General features: G+C 48.4%; 1 protein-coding gene across 1 annotated transcript; it reads left to right on the top strand.

Annotated features, from left to right (window-relative positions):
• Positions 1-2,655: 2,655 nt before the first annotated feature.
• Positions 2,656-5,810, top strand: LOC142586176 (uncharacterized). The gene is made up of 2 exons (XM_075697427.1): positions 2,656-3,218; positions 5,702-5,810. The coding sequence occupies exons 1-2, from the start codon at positions 2,656-2,658 to the stop codon at positions 5,808-5,810; spliced, it is 672 nt and encodes a 223-aa protein (XP_075553542.1).
• Positions 5,811-22,382: the final 16,572 nt, after the last annotated feature.

The raw sequence follows: 22,382 nt of genomic DNA, 5'->3' as shown, positions 1-22,382 counted from the left end.
CCACGTACAAACGCACGTTCCTCTCCAACGAGGTGTACTTATTAGTTGAGCCCAGACTGAAACACTCCCTATGCAGCGCGAATGCACCTGCTCTGCGGGCTCTTACCTGAGGATCCTTTACCGTGCCGACACTGTAACTAACAACCGAGCACATCGATATCCTCCGGTCCTGTACACCACGCCCACGTACCCTGCCTGCTGCCACAAACCTTTCCGCTAAATCCCGTGCCGGGTTGGCTGGCAGAAGCCACTCGATGACCAACGGTGACATGCAGCGTTGCTGCACTGAAGCTTGCCGCAAGCGAGGCTCTGGGGTGAGGGCCTTTTCACCACAGCCACCTAACATCAACACAAAGTTTCTCTCTCTCTCTCTCTTGGAAATAGGTTTAGCTGTAATCTGTTCGGCAACGCGCTCGAGGCAGATCGAACAATTTATCAGATGTGCGTATCAAACCGAGTAGCTTCATTTGGTTCTTTCGCCTGTTGTCGTTTGTGGTCGGTGGTGCTCGGACTTTCATCGCCATTACAAAGGCGCCGAGGCAAAGGGGAAGCGCTTTCACGCATCCAGGGCGCTTTAGTCATGGAACGTCATTATAGCTATGCACAGTATATAACCCTACCTATACATACTATGCCGAACTCTACCTACATATACTGTGCCGAACGCTACCTATATATTCTGTGCCGAGGAAAGCCTATGTCGCCTTGAAAACGACAAGTCCACTTGTCGAAACGTTGGTTCCCACTTTTACCTCGTTCTCGTTTTGCTCATCGTCTTGAATTTCCGTCTCCCGCCTTCCTCGTATTTTCCCTGGATTATAGCTATTTGTGACGCATGTGCTTCCGCGCGAGAGCTTTGGGGCTTCTGCATGTCTATATGGCTTCCCGAAAATCTTCTGGCATCTGTACGTCCCCCCCCCCCACCATTCCTCCATTTTCTCATTTCTTTTTGTTCACAGGCTTTACACCGGCATGCGTGCAACGAAAATTGATTCTGGATGCAAGGGAAGATTAAATGAACCAATTTTTGAAGAGTCGGATGACCGCTGTTAAATGATGGTCCTTATGACGATGAGAAACAGCCAGCGCTAGCTTGACAAGCACACGCACACGTTCCATCAACAGAGGTGAAGAATATGCAGCTTATAGGTTGACTCCACGGAAACGACTCCGCTATAACAGCTTCTGCATATGAAAGCCAGGTTGACAAAAAGAAGCCGTTGCAAGTCAACATGACTAAGTAAAAACCGAAAAGTAGTGAATTCTTATAAACTTCGTTCACGTCGGTTGGTAGTACGGGTGCTAAATGTTCGGAAGAAAATATTGCATGCCTATTCGCAAATACTAATAACCAAGCTGATATGATATCATAATGCTGAAGTCCCACACATCTCTGCCTCGAGAGCCCAACCATAAAAAATCAGTTCTCGTTGAGGTTTTGTTTGTTCGATGTAGGAAGTAACTTCTGAGTATCCCTCGCCAGCACTGTCTTGTTACCTATTCTCACTTGAAGTTGTTGCCGGGAAAATGATTCGAAGCGCCATTGTTATGGAGCATACAGCACTCCGTAAACTTGAGGTTCGTCATCACTGTTATCACTATTATTTACAACACTCAACGGTCACGTCACTTGGACGGCTCGGAACCTGCATTGACCCAGGCAAGCATTGTGCATTCGAGCCCCCAAAATTTTCGCACATGAACTGTCGGCCAGTGCATGCACGTAGCACCTCAGCAAGAACGATAGTGTGCTTACAGTGTGCGTACAAACAAAGCGTTCTTTTTTACACTAGGGAACTTTATGCAGCGCACCACGGTAGATCTGCCCCATGTACGTAAGTCACGCAATCATCATCACGCTAATCCACGAGAGGACAACAGAAGAGAGAAAGAAAAGGATGTATGGAAAAGCAGAGAGGTTAACCAGAGGTATTTCTGGTTGGCTACCCTACCGTGCAAGGGGGGAAGGGTTAAGGGGTATAAAAGAAAAAGAGTGGAAGGAGGAGATAGAGAGAAAGAGAAACTAGCTTGAACAAACCGCCTACACTATAGAGCGGTAGGGGGCGACGTTCTTAAAGTCTATTGCGATGCCCCCATAGACAACAGGAACCTTAATAAAGCGAGCAAGGCCCTCAGCATGGTCGTTCGTTGGGAGCCCTGACCAAAAGCTTTGAGTTCTCATAACCACCTGAGGCCACCACAACAAAACTGCCGGATCATTCTTTAATAAAGTTTCTTCTTCTTCTTCTTCATAGTGGACGATTGTCCAACTGGTCCAGTACGCTGCACATCACATGTCTGCGGGCCCTATATGACTCGCAGACTCCAGATAATATGTGCGAGCGCCTCATCGAGATGGCAATAGTTTGCAGTTTTATGGATAGCTAATGGTTAGGACAGCACGCATACAAAAGTTTAACAGGTTTGCTTTAAGAAATCGAGGGTTCGATGGAAGCCCGTCAGGTCGGGATGAAGCATGAAGCAATAAAACGATGGACACCGGCCAACAGAAGTGCTAAAAATGATTAAATCTAAAAAGGCGTTTCGCTGTCAAAAGCTGTCAAGCGACTTCAGGCGAACACTGGAATCGTGATTCTTCCCGCTGACTAGGGGAATGCAACAGTGCTAATTGACACGGCTGTCTACAAAAACAAGATGTTGGCCCTGCTTAATGACCAGGAAACCTACGTCCGGCTCACTCGGGACCCGACCTTGAAGGTTCAGAGGCACTTCCAGACTCTCCTGGCTGACGTGTTCCGCTTCGTACATTCCGAGCACAAGTTCTTGTACTTCAAGTTTCTCTGTCATAACGGTGCTGCACCTGCACTTAATGGCTTGCCGAAGGTTCACAAGCCTAACATCCCCCTGCGTCCAGTCGTCGACTACACCCGCTCCTATCTCTACAAATTGTCTGCATACCTGCACCACTTTCTGGCTCCACTCATCGGGAAGAGCTCCACGCATGTGAGCTACTCCTGCGACTTTATTGAAAAAGTACGCGACGTGTCTCTAGACGACGATGAGGTGATGGTTTCGTTAGACGTGGTGTCGCTGTTTACTTCAATTCCGACTGACATGGCTGTGGAAGTATGCACTTCTGCTTTAGAATCTGACAGGACTTTGCCAGACGGGTCACCCATTGACGTTCCCGACCTCAAGAGGCTCCTCTATTTTTGCCTTGGAAACACGTACTTCTGTTTCGACAAGGTCTTCTACAGGCAAGTCCACGGTACGGCAATGGGTGCCTCCATCTCTGTTACTGCTGCCAATCTTACGATGGAGTGTTTGGAAAGGCGTGCTCTCGCGTCCTTCAGTCCCAGGCCAAAAGTTTTTCTGCTCCACGTGGATGACTGTTTCTGTCTCATTCGACGCTGCGCTTTGGATTCGTTCATTGCGCACCTAAACAGTCAGGAAAAGGCCATCCAATTCACAGTTGAGACAGAGGTCGACAGCAGACTCCCTTTTTTAGACGTGCTTGTCACCAGACGTGATGGACGGCTCTCGTTCAACGTATACCGTAAGGACACACACACTGGCCGCTACCTGAACTTTCAATCCGTTCAACCTGACGCTCACAAAAGATCAGTTGCTGCCTCACTGCTCAACCGTACGAACCGCATTTGCACCACAGCAGAAAGTCGTTCCACTGACTTGGACCACGTGCGAGGAGATCTCTCGGCAAGCGGCTATCCCATATACTTTTTGAGTGCTGTGGAACGCCGTCTGTCCAATCCAGCTCGTCTGGCTAATCCCCGACCAAGAAAGCATGCTGCCATACCTTACGTTCCAGGGATAAGCGAAACCTTGTCTCGCATTCTACGCAGTTATGACGTTGAGGTGGCGCATGTGCCCCTGTGTAAGGTGAGGTAAGCACTGGCGGTAAGGACAGGCTTCCGAGAGAACCGTTTCCAGCGCAGTCTATAAGATACGCTACATGCCCTAAATACCCTACCCATACATCGGTGAATCGGGCAACTTCAAACAGTAACTGAGGCAGCATCAGAAAGATGTCGAAAAGAAATGTACAGTTTCGATTGCCCTTGCCGAGCACACGGATGCAACGGGCCACATGATTGATTGGGATCGCTCAAGAGTTATCGGCCAAGAAAGAAAGCTGCTAACGTCACGTTCTGAAGTATACATAAGGTTCCATGAACCTTCCGTCATCCCATTGTGATCAATGCTTCCGTAGGGAAGCCAAAACGTCTATTGATTAATTCATTTTTTAGCACTTCTGTTCGTGGGTGTCCATCGTTTTATTGCTTCAGGTTTGCTTTAATGAAAGATTTGTGTATTTTTCTTTTCAATGAGGACATTTCAGTATCACGTGTTTTTATCAGAGTTCTTTTGGAGACAAAATGGTCGGCAGCCTGGACCCCTATCAAGGAAAGTAAAGATGGTAATGCTTGGAAATGTGTTGCGGTGTAACTTAGTCGGCGTCTACGGCTGACAGCGCTCTTTGGGCTTACGAAGGTGATCCTTGGCAAGCGTCACCGCTCGATGGCGTCGCGCCAGCTCACCGCATTAACCAGTCAGCAGTCGAGATAAGCAAGACAAGTGTAGAGTATTGGTGGGAGAAAAGCGGGAAAGAGGTTGGAAGGATCGGATCTGTTACATGCTAAGGTAACGGTAGAAGGTAGGTCTAGAAGATTTAAGGAAGAAGAAAAGAAAGAAAGAAAAGAAAAGAAAAGAAAGAAGAAAAAGGTAGATCTGAAAAGCATGCACTACCAAACCTGATTACCTCAACCAAGCTAGCCGACTACGTATTACCGCCCCCGTTTCGAAGGAAATGCCACCATATGCCAACATGGGTATGTCGACCTGTGTGGGTGTATGAATGCGAAAATGCGCGTGCGCGCTCGAGCGCTCTGCCACCAAAGCTCTAACGACACACTCTCGCCACATGCACACTCACCGTCGCGTCGCACGACGCCTGGCACCGTCCGTGGTGCTATTTACACTGCGAGGCACCACACGGCCTCGACTGCTCGCTATCACTGTGATTGATTCGCCCTTCGAAGAAAAGGCTATGCAGATTTATGCGCTTGTGTTTGTGAATGTGTATCGACGCTGCCACTGTTTCTAAGAATACACGTCTAACTTTCCCGTTATCACCAACTACTCTGAAAGATAGGTCAACCAATTTTCTTTAAAGGCATTAGAAACTTGAAGAAGAATGTTTGTGTGCAGTGAGGGTACTTATCTAACGTTTGTTTGTTGAGTGCGTAATTCCGTACAGAACAGAGCCAGTCACCGGCCAAACCATAAGGGTAGTAAGCCGATTCGCTATATAAGCAGATTCGCTATACACGTGCTGTCCCGCGTTGAGCTGTTCGCCAGCACAATTCCAGCAAAATGTGGAAGCATTCGAAAGCGAAGCTTCGCTTTTCTGAAGGAGGCCGTGGCTTATGTGTTCTCATTCGTCGGTGGGGAGAATGTCATTGGCGCCACCAATCTCGCGTTTTACGGGCATTTTCTGAACCGCGCGAGCGACCAGCGACCGACGCCAACTCGTGTTGCGCGCACGTACATCGATCTGCAAGCTCCGCATGGCGCCGAAACCTAACGCGCGTTGTGCTCCGGCGGAAATGCGTCGCCAACGTGTTCAATTACCGAAGGTTCGACGCCCGAAGCAGACGAGCTCGTCGTGTATATACTCCGACTGGCACTCACGTAGCCTGTGTTGCATTCATGCGGGCAGTACGAAGTTGCACGGCCTGACAGGGGGCAGCGAAATTCAGCGCCGCGGATATATTCAAGGCGGCTACTCTGACAAACTGCCGCCTGTGGAAGAATCAAGGCAGTACTAATTGTCCGAAGGTAATCTGTGAAGATAGTCAGTCTGAACGAATATAGCCGAACATTCCTTTAATAAATAAATAATGCGCGCGAAGACGTTGTTCTTGTCTTGTAGTGATCGTCGTTGGGTAGCCTTTTGTTTTTTCACTGTGTTATTTCACAGAGAATTGAGCCATTAACCGGGCCACCTTTAGCGGTAGTATAGGCGCCTATACGTGCAAGCCAGTTCGTCATATGTGCGTTGTCTTAGCGGCGCGAGCAGCGGTGTGGAAACCAACCTGGAAACGTTCACATGCCCTTAAAGGGACACTAAAGAGTGAGAAGACCTTAATCAGTTTATATTCATAAATGATTATTTTGTAATGCTAATTGCGTTGATCTTGTGGTAATGCGTTGAATATTAGGAGAGAGAAATGAAGGTCAAGCTTTCATTTTTGTTTATCACGGCGACACCGCCGGGCCACTCCTTCAATGTTGGGTCGCGGATTTCAAAGTACTTGTTCGAATTCCAGCCGTTGCGGTTCAGTTAAAGTTCGTTCTTTCGCTATTTTAGGTGACACTGTAGTCCAATTTTTGCGTTAAAAACTTAGCTAGACCCGACCAGACGCTTTAAAAATCCATGACGCCACGACTTAGTGGTGCAGGAACGTGAAGGCAGCATCGCCAACCGTCTTGGGTTTTTTGCGCATTTTATGGCTTACGATGGCCTCTTCTCAGGGTAAGAGTGGCTTTCTGGGCCCAGTAGAAGCGTAATTTACTTACACAGCTGGTTATTTCAAGGCGAATGCCTCGGATCACTCATGGGTAGAAAAACCTGATGCCCGGCGTTTTTGGCACCGAAAATTTGAGCGAGACAATTTGGCGAAAAGGCGGAACTGGCCATATCTATAAGTTAGATTCCAACTGACATCGTCAAGGTCGAGAGCCGAACCCACTACCTCTGGTGTTGATTAAGGCGAAGTTAATTAAGCAACGGTTAACTAAGGTTGAGGTAATTAAGGCACTCTCACTCACGACCTTTGGTAGGAGAAAACAATAGGAAGTAACAACGCATTCGAATGAAAATGGCAAGTAATTTAATGAATTTGTCGTGAGCACGCAGGCTTCCGCCTTCACCACCTTTAGCGTGTGGTAAAGTGTTGTCAACCTTCTTTTTTTTTCTCTTTAGTGTCGCTTTAAGCTCTCGTACGTGTATCTCAACAAGACATATGGCGTTCGACTACCACCGTAGTCTACAACGCCGCTGCACAAGTGTATATGCGCCTTTGCAACAGCGTCGTCGTATCGGTGATGACATTCCAACCACCACTGGCCGAAGCCACCGCTAGCCGAAAACTCAACCACCGGCCACGTAAACGGGCAAAAGATGGAAAGAAATCTATTCGCCCAAAAAAAGAAAAAGGAGATCGCGTCTCTGCAAATGACGTCTGAGTGCGTAAGCGTGCTGGTGCGCGACGTGAAGGTCAGTGGTGGCCTCATAGCGATGCCATGGTAGGGATTAATTCACTTTATCCACAACTACTTATATAGACCACCTAGGGCGACAATTATCATCACAATGATCAGCCTATGCTTATGTTCACTGCAGGATGAAGGTATCTTCCAGTGATCGCCAATTGGGTCTCTTGGGCTAGCTCATTGCAACTTGCAGCTGCAAATTGCCCAATTTGATCACCCCACCTAATTTTGTGCCGTCCTCGGTTACGCGTCCCTTCCCTTGGCTCCCATTCTGTAACTCTGATGGTCCACCGGTTATCTGCCCTACGCATTACGTGGCCTGGCCAGCTCCATTTTCTTTCTCCAAATGTCAGTTTTAGCATCGACTGTCCCCGTTTGCTCTATGATCCACGCCGCTCTCTTCATGTTTCTATGTTCCACCTAAAGTTTTTCGTTCCATCGCTCACTGTGCTTGTTCTCAAGCACCTTTGTTAAACTCCAAGTTTCTGGCCGTTATGTTAGCACCGGTAGAATACAATGATGTACACTTTTCTTTTTAACGACAGTGTTAAGTTCCCAGTCAAGATTTGGTAATGCCTGCCATATTCACTTCAGTCTGCTTTTATTTTTGTCCAAACTTCCTTCTCATAATCACTGCCCCTCGTGAGTAGTTGAACTAGATAAACGTACTCCTGCACAGATTCTAGAGGCTGACTGGTGAACATGAATTATTGTTCCATTGCCAGCTTGTTAAGCATCATCTTAACCTTTTGCATAATTATCCTCTTACATTTTCTCGGTTAATGTTCTCAATCACTAGCTGCAATTCATCGCCAGTGTTGCTGAAACTGACAATGTCATCTGCAAGTCGAACGATGTTGAGATATTCGCCGTTGATCCTCCCTCCTAAGCCTTCCCAGTCTAATAGCTTGAATGCTTCCTCTACGAGAGACAATATTCGTCCTTTTTTAAAAAAAGAACCTCGCTACTTCGTGGTTCTAGTGGAAAAAAATTACGCCTTGGAAACTCGTGAGAAGGGTGTTACAGAATCTTCATCAGCACTCTGGCGGTACAGTGGAGTGTGATATTTGCTGTCGGTATAGAAAATGGTGGCGCAACTAGATAACCGAAAACGTTGGTCACATCAACGATACATGCGCACTCCTCAACCGATTTTCTCATTCTCCAGGCTCACATTGGTCACAGCGCTCGCACCGTAGTTGCAGTGTGTTCAATGCTCTTTTCGTGAACCACATTAGCCTGCAACTCGCGTTTACTAACCTGCTGATCCCTGTAACAGTACACTGAGTCTCGTTAGGTGTATTCCTGCCTTTGAAAACATTGTTTCCGCAGACTTGGTACAGTCCAATTTGGTTTTCTCTGAGCTTATCAAGTATGAGTCCGAGGGGTCATTTTCTGTCCCAGAGCGACATTTTACTTTGATAGCACGTGAGGGCGCGTGGCCAACCTACTGAAACTGAGCAATAAAGAGTCTGTGGGGCTAGACGAAATTTTCAACGCACTTTCAAAACGTTACGCTCCTCAGTTATCTCAGCCCATAACTAACAGTTTTTGCTAGTGCACTGCCTGCCACGAGGTTCATGCTGATAGGTTTAAAACGACAGTTGCCCCTATATAAAGAAGTGGGCGACCGGTTGCTAGTTTCCAACCGCCCTGTTTTCATTACTAATTCTTCCTTCAACACGTTGCTCCCAAACATACAAAGCATTTGTTGCCTAACAGGACATCGTTACTATGTCACAAACGTAGTTTTCGTAAAGGCATGTCAACAATTTCTCAGCTTGTAACTCGTGTTTTGGCTACACTGCGACAATGCAGTGCGCTTATTCTTATTTAAGTTTTGTGTATGCCATTTCATAAATTGACTAACAGTAAGCTGTTGTGTAGAGACTTAGACTAAACATTTTTATTAGGTAAATGCAGCTTTGGAGAGGCGTCCTCATTCCAGAATGCCTTGAGCTAGGGCCGCGTCCTGGGCCCTCGCAATCAGCCGTTGCTGATCCTCGAGGTCGGAGCTGGCCAAGGCTCTCTCCCAAAGCTCGTTAGTGGGGTAAGGGTTCGGAGGATTTAATGGTGCCGCTCTGCAACCTACTATGTGCCTGAGGGACACGGGCTCTGCGCAGAAGCGGCATTGCGGAGAGAATTTTGTAGGGTGTATGAGGTGATTTCTGGTTGGGTGGGGGAATGTATTAACCTGTAGAGCTCGGAGGAATCGCTCCTGCTCTCTAGGTAGTGACTTGTGTGGGGGTGCATATGTTCTGCGGGTTAGCTTGTAGTGTTGTGTGGTGTCTTGGTAAGAGACTAGAGGGTGCATGCGCTCAGGTTCAGATTCCTCGGCGTCGGCTCGGTGGGTCAGATCTCGAGCCACGTGGTTGGCGACCTCGTTGCCAGGAATGCCTTGATGAGCTGGCGCCCAGATGATCATGACTGATCTCGTTGGCGGCTTCTGATTGATGATCCGGAGCGTAGTGGTGTGAATTCTGCCGCTAGCAAAGTTGCAGCACGCCTGTTGGGAGTCGGTCACTATGACTTCAACCTCTGTTTGGGAGAGCGCGAGGGCTATGGCAGCTTCCTCGGCTTGGAGGGGATTGTTTCGTGTAAGTGAAATGCTGCTCCGACGTTCTGTTTTGACGACTACGGTGGCTGTTGTGGCTGCGCGTCTGGAGTAAGAAGCCGCGTCCGTGTAGGCTGTAGAGGGTAAAGTTCCGTATCGTTTGTGTATGGCCAGGGCGCGGGCCTCCCTTCGCTCTGCGTGGTGCACTGGGTGCATATGGCGAGGTAGAGGACGTACGGTGATGTTTCTCCGGATGTCATGGGGTAAGCTCACAGTCTGAGGCGGCGGATGGCTCAGAGGGGCAGAGAGCCCCAGGCGTAAGAGAATGGACCTCCCTGCTTCCGTAATCGCCAGCCTTGTTCGCTGACTGGACAAATGTGCCTCGATCAGCTCCTCGGCCGTGTTGTGCACACCTAGTCGTAGTAGGCGTTCTGTGGACGTACTGATTGGCAGGCCCATCGCCTGCTTATATGCCTTTCTGATCATTGTGTTGATTTTCTTGAGTTCCGTCTCGTTGAGTAGTGCGTATGGAATAGCGTAAGTTATTCGAGACACGACGAAGGCTTGGACAAGCCGAAGCGTGTCCGCCTCCCCCATCCCTCTTGTCTTGGTTGTTATTCGCCGGATCATGTGCGTAACTTGGGCTGTTGTATTCTTAAGCTTTTGAATTAATATTGTATTGGTGCGATCCGACTGAAAAACCATTCCCAATATCTTTACGCTCTGAGACGGAACGATGGTGTGTCTCTCCAGTTGTATGTTGATAGTGGGCGAGTCGGATGTGTGCTTCTTTCGCGGTGAGACCAGGAGTAGCTCCGACTTTTGGGGGGCGCAGCTGAGCCCGCATGACTTAGCATAGTCGCTCACCACGTCTGCAGCTTCCTGCAAGCGGTTCTCCATTTCCCCGATGGACTCTGTTGACGACCAGATGGTAATGTCGTCGGCATATAGGCCATGCCGGATCCCTGGCATGTTATCGAGGAGCGGCGGTAGGCCTATTAGGGCGATATTGAAAAGGAGAGGGGATAACACTGCGCCCTGTGGTGTGCCGCGCCCGCCCAGTAAGAAGGGGTTTGTGGCTTTGTCCCCGACCTTTAGGATGGTTTTTCTATCTGAGAGGAAATCTCTGATATAGGAGTACGTCCTGGCCCCACAGCCCAGCGCGTTTAGCCTCTGTAAGATTGCTGTGTGCTTGACGTTATCGAACGCCCCTTTAAGATCTAAGGCGAGGATAGCCGTGGGGAAGTTGCGTGTCGCTGGTACAATCACCTCCTCTTTCAGCTGAAGTGGGATGTCTTGAGTTGAGAGGTGTGGACGGAATCCTATCATCGTTGTTGGAAGTTTCCCCGAGTCCTCCAGGAATGGTTGTAACCGATTGAGAACGATGTGCTCTAGGAGCTTTCCTACACACGAAGTGAGGGAGATCGGTCGTAGGTTCTCAATGGCTGGTGGCTTGCCTGGCTTCGGTATCAGACGAACCTCGGCTATTTTCCAGTCCTCGAGAAGGTTTCCTTTCCTCCATACTTCGTTAAGATGAGCGGTGAGCTCTAGTAGCGAGGGGCTGTCAAGATTTACGAGTGCCTTATTGGTAATTGGGTCCATTCCCGGGGCTGTGTGGCGTCTCAAGCCCATTATCGCCGCTGTTACCTCATGGAGATGAATGTCCTCATCTAGGAGCTCGTTAGGGGTGCCGGTGTAGGGTGGCAGAGGCTCCGATGGCTGTGTGGGGAAGTACTGGGCTTTGAGAGTCAAAAGGAGGTCCGCCTCGTTTCCAGGAAATTGGTGAATTACTCAGGCCATATTGTGGTGGGATTCCGTTTTGCTGCTGGCCGGGTTGATTAAATACCTCAATAACTTCCACGTCTTGGAAGTACTCAGTCTTCCTCTCAAGCTGTCGCAGAGGGATAGCCAATTCTCTCGGCATAGCGTGGTAGCGTATTCCGCAGCCTCTTGTGTGAGTAGTGCTATTCGCCTCTTGAGCTTGCGATTTAATCTTTGCCTTTTCCAACGCTTCAGCAGGCTACGCCGGGCTTCCCACATGTGGAACGAGCGAGCGTCGATGCTTGGAGTGGTGGTGGATGTTTCAAGCACTTTGGTGTGCGCCTTCACATCCTTCTGAAGCTGAGTGATCCAGTCCTGAATTGACTGAAGCTGTTGGCTCTGTTCCTTCGCAGCTCTTTCTTCTCTTATCTCCCACAGCTTGGTCCAATCCGTGAGGCGAGCCGTGCCTATCCTGGCTTTGTATTCGAGCCCATGGAGAGTAGTGGCTAGCAGCGCGTGGTCGCTGCCTAGGTACTCCTCCAGATTGGTCCAGCAAGCTTGGGGGAGATTTCTGGTGAGGGTTAAGTCGGGGTTCGTGTCTCTTTGAACACTTGTGCCAAGCCTCGTGCTATTCTTTGGATCGTTGACGAGTGTGAGATCCATGTCCTCAATAACTTTGTGAAGCATGTTTCCCCTGGGGTTGGTGTACGTATAACCCCAGAGGGGGTGGGCTGCATTAAAGTCGCCCACAATTAGAAGCGGATGGTTGCCTGCTGCGTGCGTGGCTTGCTCCAAAACCAGTTTGAGGACCGATGGCGCGCTTTTCGGCCGACAGTAGACGTTTAGAACAAACATGGTACCGTTCTTCTTTGTTGCCTGTGGGATAATTTCGAGCAGAATGGCAAGCGGTTCGGATTGCTGGAGATGGTGTTGAACGGCCACTAGCTTCTTAGTGACCAGGGTGTGAAGGCTGCTGCCTGTATCGGTGCCATAAGTGACGTATCCGGGTAGGCGGACGTGTGTGTTCGTTTCTTGCAGTGCGATGATTTCAGGTGGTCTTGTTGATGTAGCGATGTATTGTATCAATGATCCATACTTGTTCTTGTGGCCCCGGCAATTCCACTGCCACACCGTGGTTTCGCCTGGGGAGGCCCCGCGCTTACTGCATATATGTTGAGGCGGAGCCATCTTGGTTATCAAGGGATGGTGATGCGTGCACAAGATGGGGTTCTGGGGAGCCCAGAGAATCTGGCAATTCTGGTAGGGTCTGATGAGCTGTTTTCTTGGGGCGCCGGCTCTGACGAGCTTCCAGTGCTAGTATGCGTTTCTCTAGCCTCATGATGCGTTCCGCCAACTGAGTGTTAGAGTGTTGTTGTTGAGTTGCGAATTGTTGTTGTTGTGCCGCTGACTGTTGTATAGCTGTGAGTTGTTGCTGCATGGTAGCTTGTAGGGATGTCTGAAGGCTCTGAATAGCTTTGGCTACTACCTCTTCTACCTTCTGGAGAGTGGCATATTGAACGGGTATGACTCCCTGCGGTGCAGTGGGCTGCGCGGTTGCTCGTTGCGGTGTCGGGTTTGAAGTGACTGTGTGAGCTGGCTGTTCTTCCCGTTTCCGCTTCTCCGGGGGTGGGGTTGAAGTGTTTTGTGTAGGGGTAGTGCTATTTCTTCCAAGCAATTCATCTTTAAGTGCTACGAATTCTGCGTGTACGCTAGTGATTTCTGATTTGAGTTTTGCGTTTTCTTCAGTGAGACGCCTAATCTGGGCATGTGCCTGTGCCAGCTTTGTGTCAACAAGGGGGGGACGAGCTTTGGGAGAAACAACCTGTGCCCAGCTCACCTGCTGCGTGACCTGCGCTGCTCCCTTGCTTCCCCTCCTGCCGCTTGCGGAACGACCACGGCTCGAGGTCCTGCCATGGGATGGCGTCCGTCGTCGCGATGAGGTCCTACGCCTGGAACCGGAACGCGGCCTGGAACTGCTCCTCCCCTGGACAACTCCGCGTCGTTTCGGGGACCGCGACTTGCGGGATGCTGAGTGCTAGCCACGCGGCCTCGGAGACGAGGAGCCTGCTCTCAGGGTCTGCTGCGGTTTCCGGCGGTTGACGGGCGGCAGGAACCTGTTGGGGCAGGCTTTCGCTGCTGTCGGGTGATTCCCGCCGCACAGAGAGCACCGAGGGTGGCACTCGTGCTGCTCCGTTGCTAGCGAAGTGCCGCACTCTCTGCACTTGGGAGTGGCGGGGGGCCGCGGGCAGACGTCCTCTCTGTGGCCTGTCTCGTTGCAGGTTCGGCAATGTGGCACGGTTCTCTTGTAGAGGTAGCACCGCAGAAGAAGGCCGGAAAATTCGATGTAATATGGTACTGTTTTTCCCAAGAATGTGATCACCATGGTGGTTGTGTTTCGCAGTCTTCTACATTTTAGCGCCTCGTATCCAGGAGATTCAATGCGTTTAAGTAACATTTCGGGCGTGGTGTCGTGATCGATGTTGTATATTACCCCTTTGCAAGAGTTACCGGGGGAAATTCCGTATGATGCAATATCATATGTTGTTCCATCAATTGTAATTTTTTGCATCTTGCTTAGTGCTGAGGCCGTAGCCTCTGAGGCAGCGCTCAGAACAAGGATGTTTTGGTCTTCGTCGATGCGTATTTTGAATCCGGTGGAGCCGATTTGTAGCTTTGCCTCATTTGTGATAGCGTCCACTAACTTCCCTGGGCTCACCTTGTTGAGCTGTAGGCCGTTCCGTGGACGAACCGCCAACTTGTAATCATCGGCAGGAAGGGGGGGTTGTCGGGGCTTGCGCATCGCCGGTCGGCTGTGGCGGAGAACGGGCTTCGGTGGCGTTCGGGAATGTTGGGGCGTGGTCGAGCGTGTCTGCAGCCGACGGCGACGGGCACGACTGGAAACATTGATCCAAGGCTCATTGTCTTCTTCGTTCTCCTCAGCAGCCCGACGGAGTCCTTGGGATTCGCGAATTTCCATGTCCTCGTCCTCCGGGGACCCGGTAGACGATTGGTGGGCTTTGTCGGCGTCGGCATTGAGCAGCGCGTTCGCCATCTGCAGCGGTGCGGCGGCCGAAGCCTTTGCTAAGCCTCGCCACTAGCGAAGTGGGTTTAGCGGGGCGGCCCCGCTTCGAAACTTGATGTGGCCGTAAAATGCAAAATATAGCACTTACACCCTCAAGTTTGGTGTTGACGTGCTCTGGCTGACTTCAGGCACATAATGATTACGAAGAATCTGGATGCGGAGGTGATTTCGCCGAAAATGTAGCTTCTGTGCGGAGCAGATGTGGAGCCCATCCGACCCGTGGCCACACTTCGTCGTCTTCCCCTGTTGTGTAGAAAGCACAACGTATAAACCCTTTTCATTGTGCTCTCCTGGGCCCCATCATATTTGATCACGTGGTGACGTCCATTGCTTGCCTGAGCATCTACTGCCTCTGTTAACAACGACAGCGCAACAACGACAGTTCAGTGCTGTAAGCTGCTGCTTCGGAGTGTTTCGCTGACAATGACTGTGGGAACGGCACTAAATATATATAGTCGCTTATAGTCGCTCTATTAAGTCATGATCACTGTCATGCTCTCATCCTTCTTTCTTTATTCAGTGCCAATGGCTTCTAAGCCACAAATTGTCATATGACAGTTTTTCTTCAGTAGCATTTTTTGGTGCTATGATTTTGCACAATATCGACGTAATTACTCATGAATGTGAATTGCGATAGATTTCTTTATGCTCATCTACAATCTTGATCCATCGATGTTTTGAAATTTTGCAGTAGCAGGCGCCCATTGACGCCTTATATATTTCCTTTGGGACTATAGGACTGTTATTTCTTTCTCTTTTACAGAAAAAAAAACCACAAAGATCGTGCGTGACTCGTTTACGCTGTGACTCGAGACGAATTGTCAAACTTCAAACATTTTCGCGAATTATTTTAAGCCGCTAGTTCGTCTACACACTCGCTTATGCATCCACTCATATCTAATACGTGACCTAGTCTCAGTCAGTTTCCCTGAATGGAGGTGATGTTAGTGGAGACCACAGAAATATTGTTTACAAGCATGAGCAGGTGCCTACTAAACGTGCAGTGTTATATAAAATCATATTTTTTTGTGGGGACTTTGGCTATGATCAAAACTAATCATAAATTTGTTCCACTTCAGCAAAACCTTGGTTTGGGTTAATTGATCGATGGATATTTTATTCCGGGGTTATGCTGCAAAAAAAAAAACAAGAACGAAGAAAATGTGGTAGTGCAGCAGCTACGGCAAAGCAGAGTTATCAGAATGCAATTAAAGAGTAATACATTTTTTTTCTGTGCTTCTCCAATATGAACTCAAAACACTGCCCCCTGATCAGCTTTTAGGACAGAAGATCCATCTGAGAATGCCACAGTTTTCAATGCACTAACAAGGAAGCAGACTTACTCCTGTTTGTATGCGTACAGCATATTTAGCATGCGAAAAAAAAAGAACCTTGGCTTTAGCGTCCTGGGGCTGCACAGTAGATTACGAGTGAAGCGGTAGTGCTGGGGCACCGTTTTCATTGTGACTATCTGGTGTGTACTTCAGCAAGCACCTAAATCTAAGCAAAGGAGCATTTTTTGCATTCCCTCCTCTCTCCCGCCCATATTGTAACACACCCACTGCAACCGGGAATGAAACCGCCACGGCGGCGACGTGGTGGGTTTTGAAGCAGCAAATGGCTAGGCGCAGAGCAAGCGCCATCTATTTATACTGAGTGAACTAGCGGGTGAATCGCGCCTATAAGGGCTAACCTCGGTACATCGTTGAATGGATAACTGCGTATCTTACTCATGCAGAACAACTTGTCGTCACAGAAAGCGGCTGTGAGTCCAGAACGTTTCGTGTCAGCTCAGGCGCGTGCGTATTACAGGGAAGCGTACTATAGGCCCACTTTCATTTCTCGTTTGTGTTAATGATTTAGCGAAGTTCTAACGAAGGATGGGAGCGTCATATTATTGGCTGACGACTGTATTGTATTCAAAAACTTACAATCTGCACCTGATTGAAATGTGCTGCAGACTGCATTTGTGCAATGGATATGACTGGCATGGGGTGTTGAGTTGTTAGAAAACTGCCCGGTTGTGCACCACGCGGAAGAAGAATTGCTTCGCGTTTCCCTACCCCATTCATGATTTTCTAGTGCTGGAAGTAGATCGATACAAATGTTTATCTGTTACACGTACTTAACAGTAATCTTATCTGGACAACACACATTTCAGATGTGTTTACACTAGTGCATCGTTAACTGTGGCTCTTAAAAGGCCATTTAAAAGACGTAAACTCCCGCCGATAAGAGGTTTATTCGCGTGTCTTCCTTGAAGGACGCTAGGAGTAGGAAAGGCGAGGCAGCGTGAGGCACCATCTCGAAAAGACACGAGCGGCCAGCAGCGCGAGGAGAGCGAGCCGAGCGTTGGCAATGGTGCTGCACGGATGCGCGGATTCTTCACGCCGCCAACATTTGAATTCTGGCTTAGAATGCCGTTGTTCGGTCTTGGGTGGAATATGCGACAGTCATATGGCACCCTTTTACTAAACAAGATGCTTTGCACGTAGGGAAAAGTTACAAGAGCAATATTTATCAACTATCGAAGATTCTCCTTGCTTTGTCATGCAGCAACATAACACTGCTTTGTGAGAAACACGAAAGAGGTTTAGCCGTTCGATATATTGCGTAATTATCTCCAAAAAGTGTACAAAATCTACCACGTTTTCTTAAACCAGTTGCACCAGGGAGAAAATGAAGTCAATGATACCACTTATTAACATCCACGTTTGCATGAACTAATGCTTACTAGCACAGTTTTTTTATTGGAACAGTGACAGAGTGGAATTCCCTACTGCGGTAGATTTGCGCATCGATATAGTTTGCGCAGAATCTTTGGGATTGTTTATTTCTACATTGACTGTTATAGGACAGCGTACTGTTTATGTCTTGATTGAGTTACCGTTTGTTTTCCTTCTTTTTTATTCGAATAGGTTGCTTTGGCTCTTTCCCCTGTTTTCGGGGTGGTCGGGCGTTCACCACCGATACGAAGGCGCCGACTCGAAGTGCATGTGATTTCACTAAACCGAGTTGCGAGGCCGAACATCAACTATTATAGCTCTCTGAGATGCAAAAGTGATGTCGAGCGAGAGCTTTGGGCCGTCCCGAGGTTTAGATTTGTCGGGGAGCGCTCCGGGAAGCACAGCCCTTTTCTTCTCCCAGCGCCCTCTCTCCCCACGACGACTGGGCAAAAGTAGGATGGCTGTGGCGCTCGCGCGGCTGCAGACAACCTTACCTCTGGGGCGTTACTTGCCAAAAGCACGATTTGATTAGAGGCACGCCGTAGTGGGGGAGTCGGGATTAATTTCGATCACCAGGCGATCTTTAATCCGGGATTTGATCCCGCGACCTCCTGCTTACAGCGCTACACCATTGCCGCTACCAGGCAACACACGTATCATGAATCGGCTTGTACGAATAGCCACCTTTACTACCACTGCAGTTGGGCTAGTCAACGACGCTGTTGTCTGAACAATTACGCAGTGATAACAAACGGCACCAAAATATACTCCAGAAGCAAATATACGTCTGCAAGGAAATTATTCCTATAATAAAGCTTTTCTGGGTGCGTTCGGAGATTCACTAACATTGAGAATCATCGTTGATGGTCTTCCGTAATCTTTTCTTTTTTCTTTCCGGAACGATGTGACATTAGCAGAGCAGTGGTCAAGATGAAAAGAAATGTATAGAAACTACTTTTCGTACGAGACCACTGCTCTGCTCAGCTTAGAAGCATGCGCTAGTCATCCAGCGGGAGCCTCTCTTCATTCCCTGCAATTTTAGCGCTCAACTTTCAGATTATTTCGGTATTAATTCTAAGATTCTCGGTATTAATTTATACCGAGAAAGGGACGCTACAGGCTACCGGCCTGCTGCGACGGCCAGGTTAAACCCGGCCGTTGTAAAATGGCCACAACCGCCACAGTCACAGCAATCGACACATGAACTAGATTTCGGGCTACTCCTGCGTCATGAGTTGTGTTACACAGCCGGTAAAAATCTATATAGAACGCATTTTTCTTCGAGCACCTTTTTCACCATTGCGTCATTGTTTGCTGATGTAACTTACGACTAAAGGCCAGTGGCGGTATGTCTTGAAAAGAGGTGGTAATTCAGGATATTTTCTTCGTATCTTCTATGTAAAAAAATGCATCGCGACCTTCAACGTTCCCGATGTTCAAGCTGGCGCCCGTTCCAACGCAGCAACTCAAGGCTGTCCGCGTTGTGGCCGACTCGTGAAACAAAGCTGCGCCCGGTGTGTATACGCTGCAGAGACAGCGAGAGAGAGAGAGAGAGAGGAGCCCCGCCCGGATTTGAAGAAGAGGGCAATAAAAGCAATTGCCGGTCGTTCGCGCTTCCTGTTTGACTGTTCTTTTTTTTTTTTAAGAAGATGCCCTGTGAGCGCCGTAGCGGCGGATGGTCGCACATGCAGTGAGCGAAGAACCTCCTCACGTGCGAGTCACTCACTCGGGACCGCGCCTCGCAAGAGCTTGTGGGGGTGGCCCCCAAGCTGGCTACACTTTCGTGGGACCGCATTGTCCATTGTTGGATGGCAGCCCTTCTGACGCCCGCCGCATGTCCGGCCAGTGGCGCTTTTCACTCTTACATCGCACAAATTTGCCTCCTTCGACTTTCTTTTCTTTTTCTACATACGAGAACAAGGTATCTGCTTCGGTGGAAAAAAAAAGTATGCCTTCGTGGGGCGAATTACAGCAGATGATAGAAAATAAATTTCTTAAGAAACGTTCCCGTAGCTCTTCTGGGCCTGCTTGCGAACGCTGTGTTTACCACCAACGAGGTTTCGTTATTGGCACTTGCGCATGAGTAGTTGAATGTAGTTAACTGTTGCTGACCATTTGTTATTGCGTTTTTGTGGTTTTTGTGTGTAGGGGAAGTTTAGAACTGTTGTCTCGGTAACCTATTCATAGTTTATTGTTCGTCTGTCAATTATTATTGGTAGCCAGCGCAATCTACAGGCAGCAGCATCTCCTTGAACGGTGGCAACGATAATCAATGATTCACTCAATCAATAAAAAATGTATTATAGCGCCCACAAACAATCAAGAAGCCTTTGTACGAGGCACTTCAGAACTCATGCACGAAACACCATGTGCAGGAAAGGCAAATATCGTGGCCAAGATAACTTGAGGAAGAGGTACAAGCAGGAGAAAACATAAATGATGGCGCGGGCATGAGAGTGACTCAAACAACATGATTATCTTCACTTGTACAGAACACAGAAAGGTAACTTTGAAATATGCTGAAATATATGGAAACATACCGGTTTCTAAACACTATCAAGAAACTAACGAAATGCTCGTTATAGAAAAAAAAGCACATCTAAAAGAAGAGTGCAGTATATTTCTTTCGTACATTAGTGGGGTTACCTTGTTATGTCATTGATGTCTGGGACAGGTAAAGTACAACACCCTGTCCGAGAGCGCGATCTAACGCTCGTCCTAAGTGACCACCGTTCGTCCCGCATCTGCCCGTGTCTATATTACGAGGGCGAACCGGAAAGTCGTTGCTTCTATTTTTTTATTAGCCAAAACGAGGTACGTACATATACGTACTAATCTACGTACCTTACACTATGTTTCGACATGGTCCCCACACCGGCTCAGACATTTGTCTCATCGTAGCACTCAGTTTGAGATGCCCCTGTGGCATGTTGTCGTCAGTCAGCGAAGCACGCGGCCTTCCCGAACGCTCATTGTCATGCAAGTCTTCACGGCCTTTTGCGAACTCTCAACGCCATCACCTCACACTTCTCAAAGCGACACACCTTTCCCCATGCGTGGGCTGCGTTTCCCTGTGGATTTCAATGGGCGTCGCTTGCTCCACAGAAAACCAATCACACTTCGTTGCTCCTACGCCGTGGACGTGTGAAGTACAACCGCCATCTTCAACAACAGACAACAGCGCAGTGAAGTTTAGCTACCGGCAGAAAAGGCCTGGCCGTTCCAAGAAAGGTCCACCGCTGGGAGTGCATATGTTGGCTTCGCTGTTGCAGCCGCATTTCGTCGAAAAAAAAAATAGGGGCAAATACTTTTGGTTTGCCCTCCTGTTTTGGCGACGCTGCGGCAATAGTGACGACTTTGTCGTCACCCGCCACGCCACACTAAGGCCTGGTGACTTCACCGCTAATGCGCAACCTCTCCGACCTAAGGAATAGTTATAGTACTCTCTGCATCACCAGTGAAGCGAGATTTGGTCCGCAGTGAAACCTCGCGCGTGGCGTACGGTTCGTTGACCCAGTGCTCGCAGAGCCGAAATCGTGCGTGCCGAAAACACGCGCTCTTTTTCTCGGCGCCGCGTTCCCTCTTTGGCATGAAATTTGCCCCCCAACAAGCCGGGGGTGCGAGGCGTGCGCGTGGTTCGTGACCACAGGCAGGGTTTTGGCGTTGGCGGCCGCTTATTAGGAAGCACGAATGAAGCACGACGCAAGCGCCTATTTCATATGCGGCCGTTTTGTTGCGCCATAAGAATGGGAAGTGCCACGCAGCTGATGCGAGGAGTCAAGTGTGACCGACGCCGTCGCGTCGTCAGCTCCAGACGCATCACGCACTGCGCATGCGCCTCCCTCTCACGTGTCCAGCCTACCGCAGAAGTAATAAATGCCGGTAACCTGTTGTCGGCAAAGGACAACCGGTGTTTGCCTGTTTTGCTATAGGGTGTACATGCGACCCCTCACTTCCAGTGGGTCGGAAGAAAACAAAAGCTTTGCCCCTTTTGTACTGGAAATATTCAGCGTCATATTTGTTTACCAGACAACATGCGGGAAAGCTTCCTGGGATAGAAGCCGCGACAGCGGTTTGACGGAGCCCAGTTGGCCCCTACGTGGCCTCAACTGTAGGAGGCACATACGCTTAGATACAGATTGGCCGTGACATAGGCAGAGTTAAAACAAGCAAATTTCAATACTTATTGCAAAAAGAAAACGCATTCAACGTACAATTACACCTCAAACGTAGCATAGAAAACATTCTTGAAAAGAATATTTGCAAAGAACACAGTCTTTATTATTTATGTATACGTAGTAATGTTCTACGACTCAATAGAGCAAGAGAATGAATAGAAATATATTTTGTTCGAACCATTGCTAAATATACATAGACGGCAGAATATAAAGGGTTTACCGGTTCTTTCTTTTCGAACACGATTAAAAATGCCGAAACTCCGTCGAACCATCTGATTATATGAGGAAATTTGTGATTTGTTTAGGGTACAATGTTCCTCGAGAAAATTACATCGACGAGTGCCATTAAAAACTTTTTGTTGTTGTTACCTTTGCCTGTTCGATCATGTCGAATATCAGGAAGTACTTTTATCACTTGAGCCAACCACTGCTTTTCAAGATTCAAGCATGAGTTATAATGTTATCACGTTTATATATGATGAAAGTAAATTGTATAAGATCTAAGGAGGCCCTTCACATAAATTATTTTCATGCACAATATGTTTCACAACAGTGCAGCGAAGCTTTGCTGGTTCTGCTTATACTGAAGCGAAATCGAAAGATACAGTTAATGGATAGACCAGTTCATTTTTATTAGCAGTGAAAGATGCGACTGGAATTACCACGTATCATTAAATTTATCAATAGTAATTCGAGTCTAATTAAACTATGACTGGTAATTTATGTTTTACTGATGAATGGCAATCCATCGGCGTTCAACGGCAACTTCAACGAGATGTTTAATGTTTAAATTTATTGTGAGAATTTACCAGGCTGATTTTTAC

Source organism: Dermacentor variabilis, chromosome 6, assembly GCF_050947875.1.
Source record: "Dermacentor variabilis isolate Ectoservices chromosome 6, ASM5094787v1, whole genome shotgun sequence".
NCBI classification, from domain to species: Eukaryota; Metazoa; Arthropoda; class Arachnida; order Ixodida; family Ixodidae; genus Dermacentor; species Dermacentor variabilis.
Note: the sequence above shows the minus strand (reverse complement) of the source record. Positions and strands in the feature narration are given on the sequence as shown.

Excerpts from the sequence above, each read along its gene's own strand:
- LOC142586176 (XM_075697427.1), top strand. The coding sequence starts at position 2,656 with ATGTTGGCCCTGCTTAATGACCAGGAAACCTACGTCCGGCTCACTCGG. Across the intron at positions 3,219-5,701 it reads TTCGACAAGGTCTTCTACAG|TACGAAGTTGCACGGCCTGA; the intron begins GCAAGTCCACGG and ends TCATGCGGGCAG.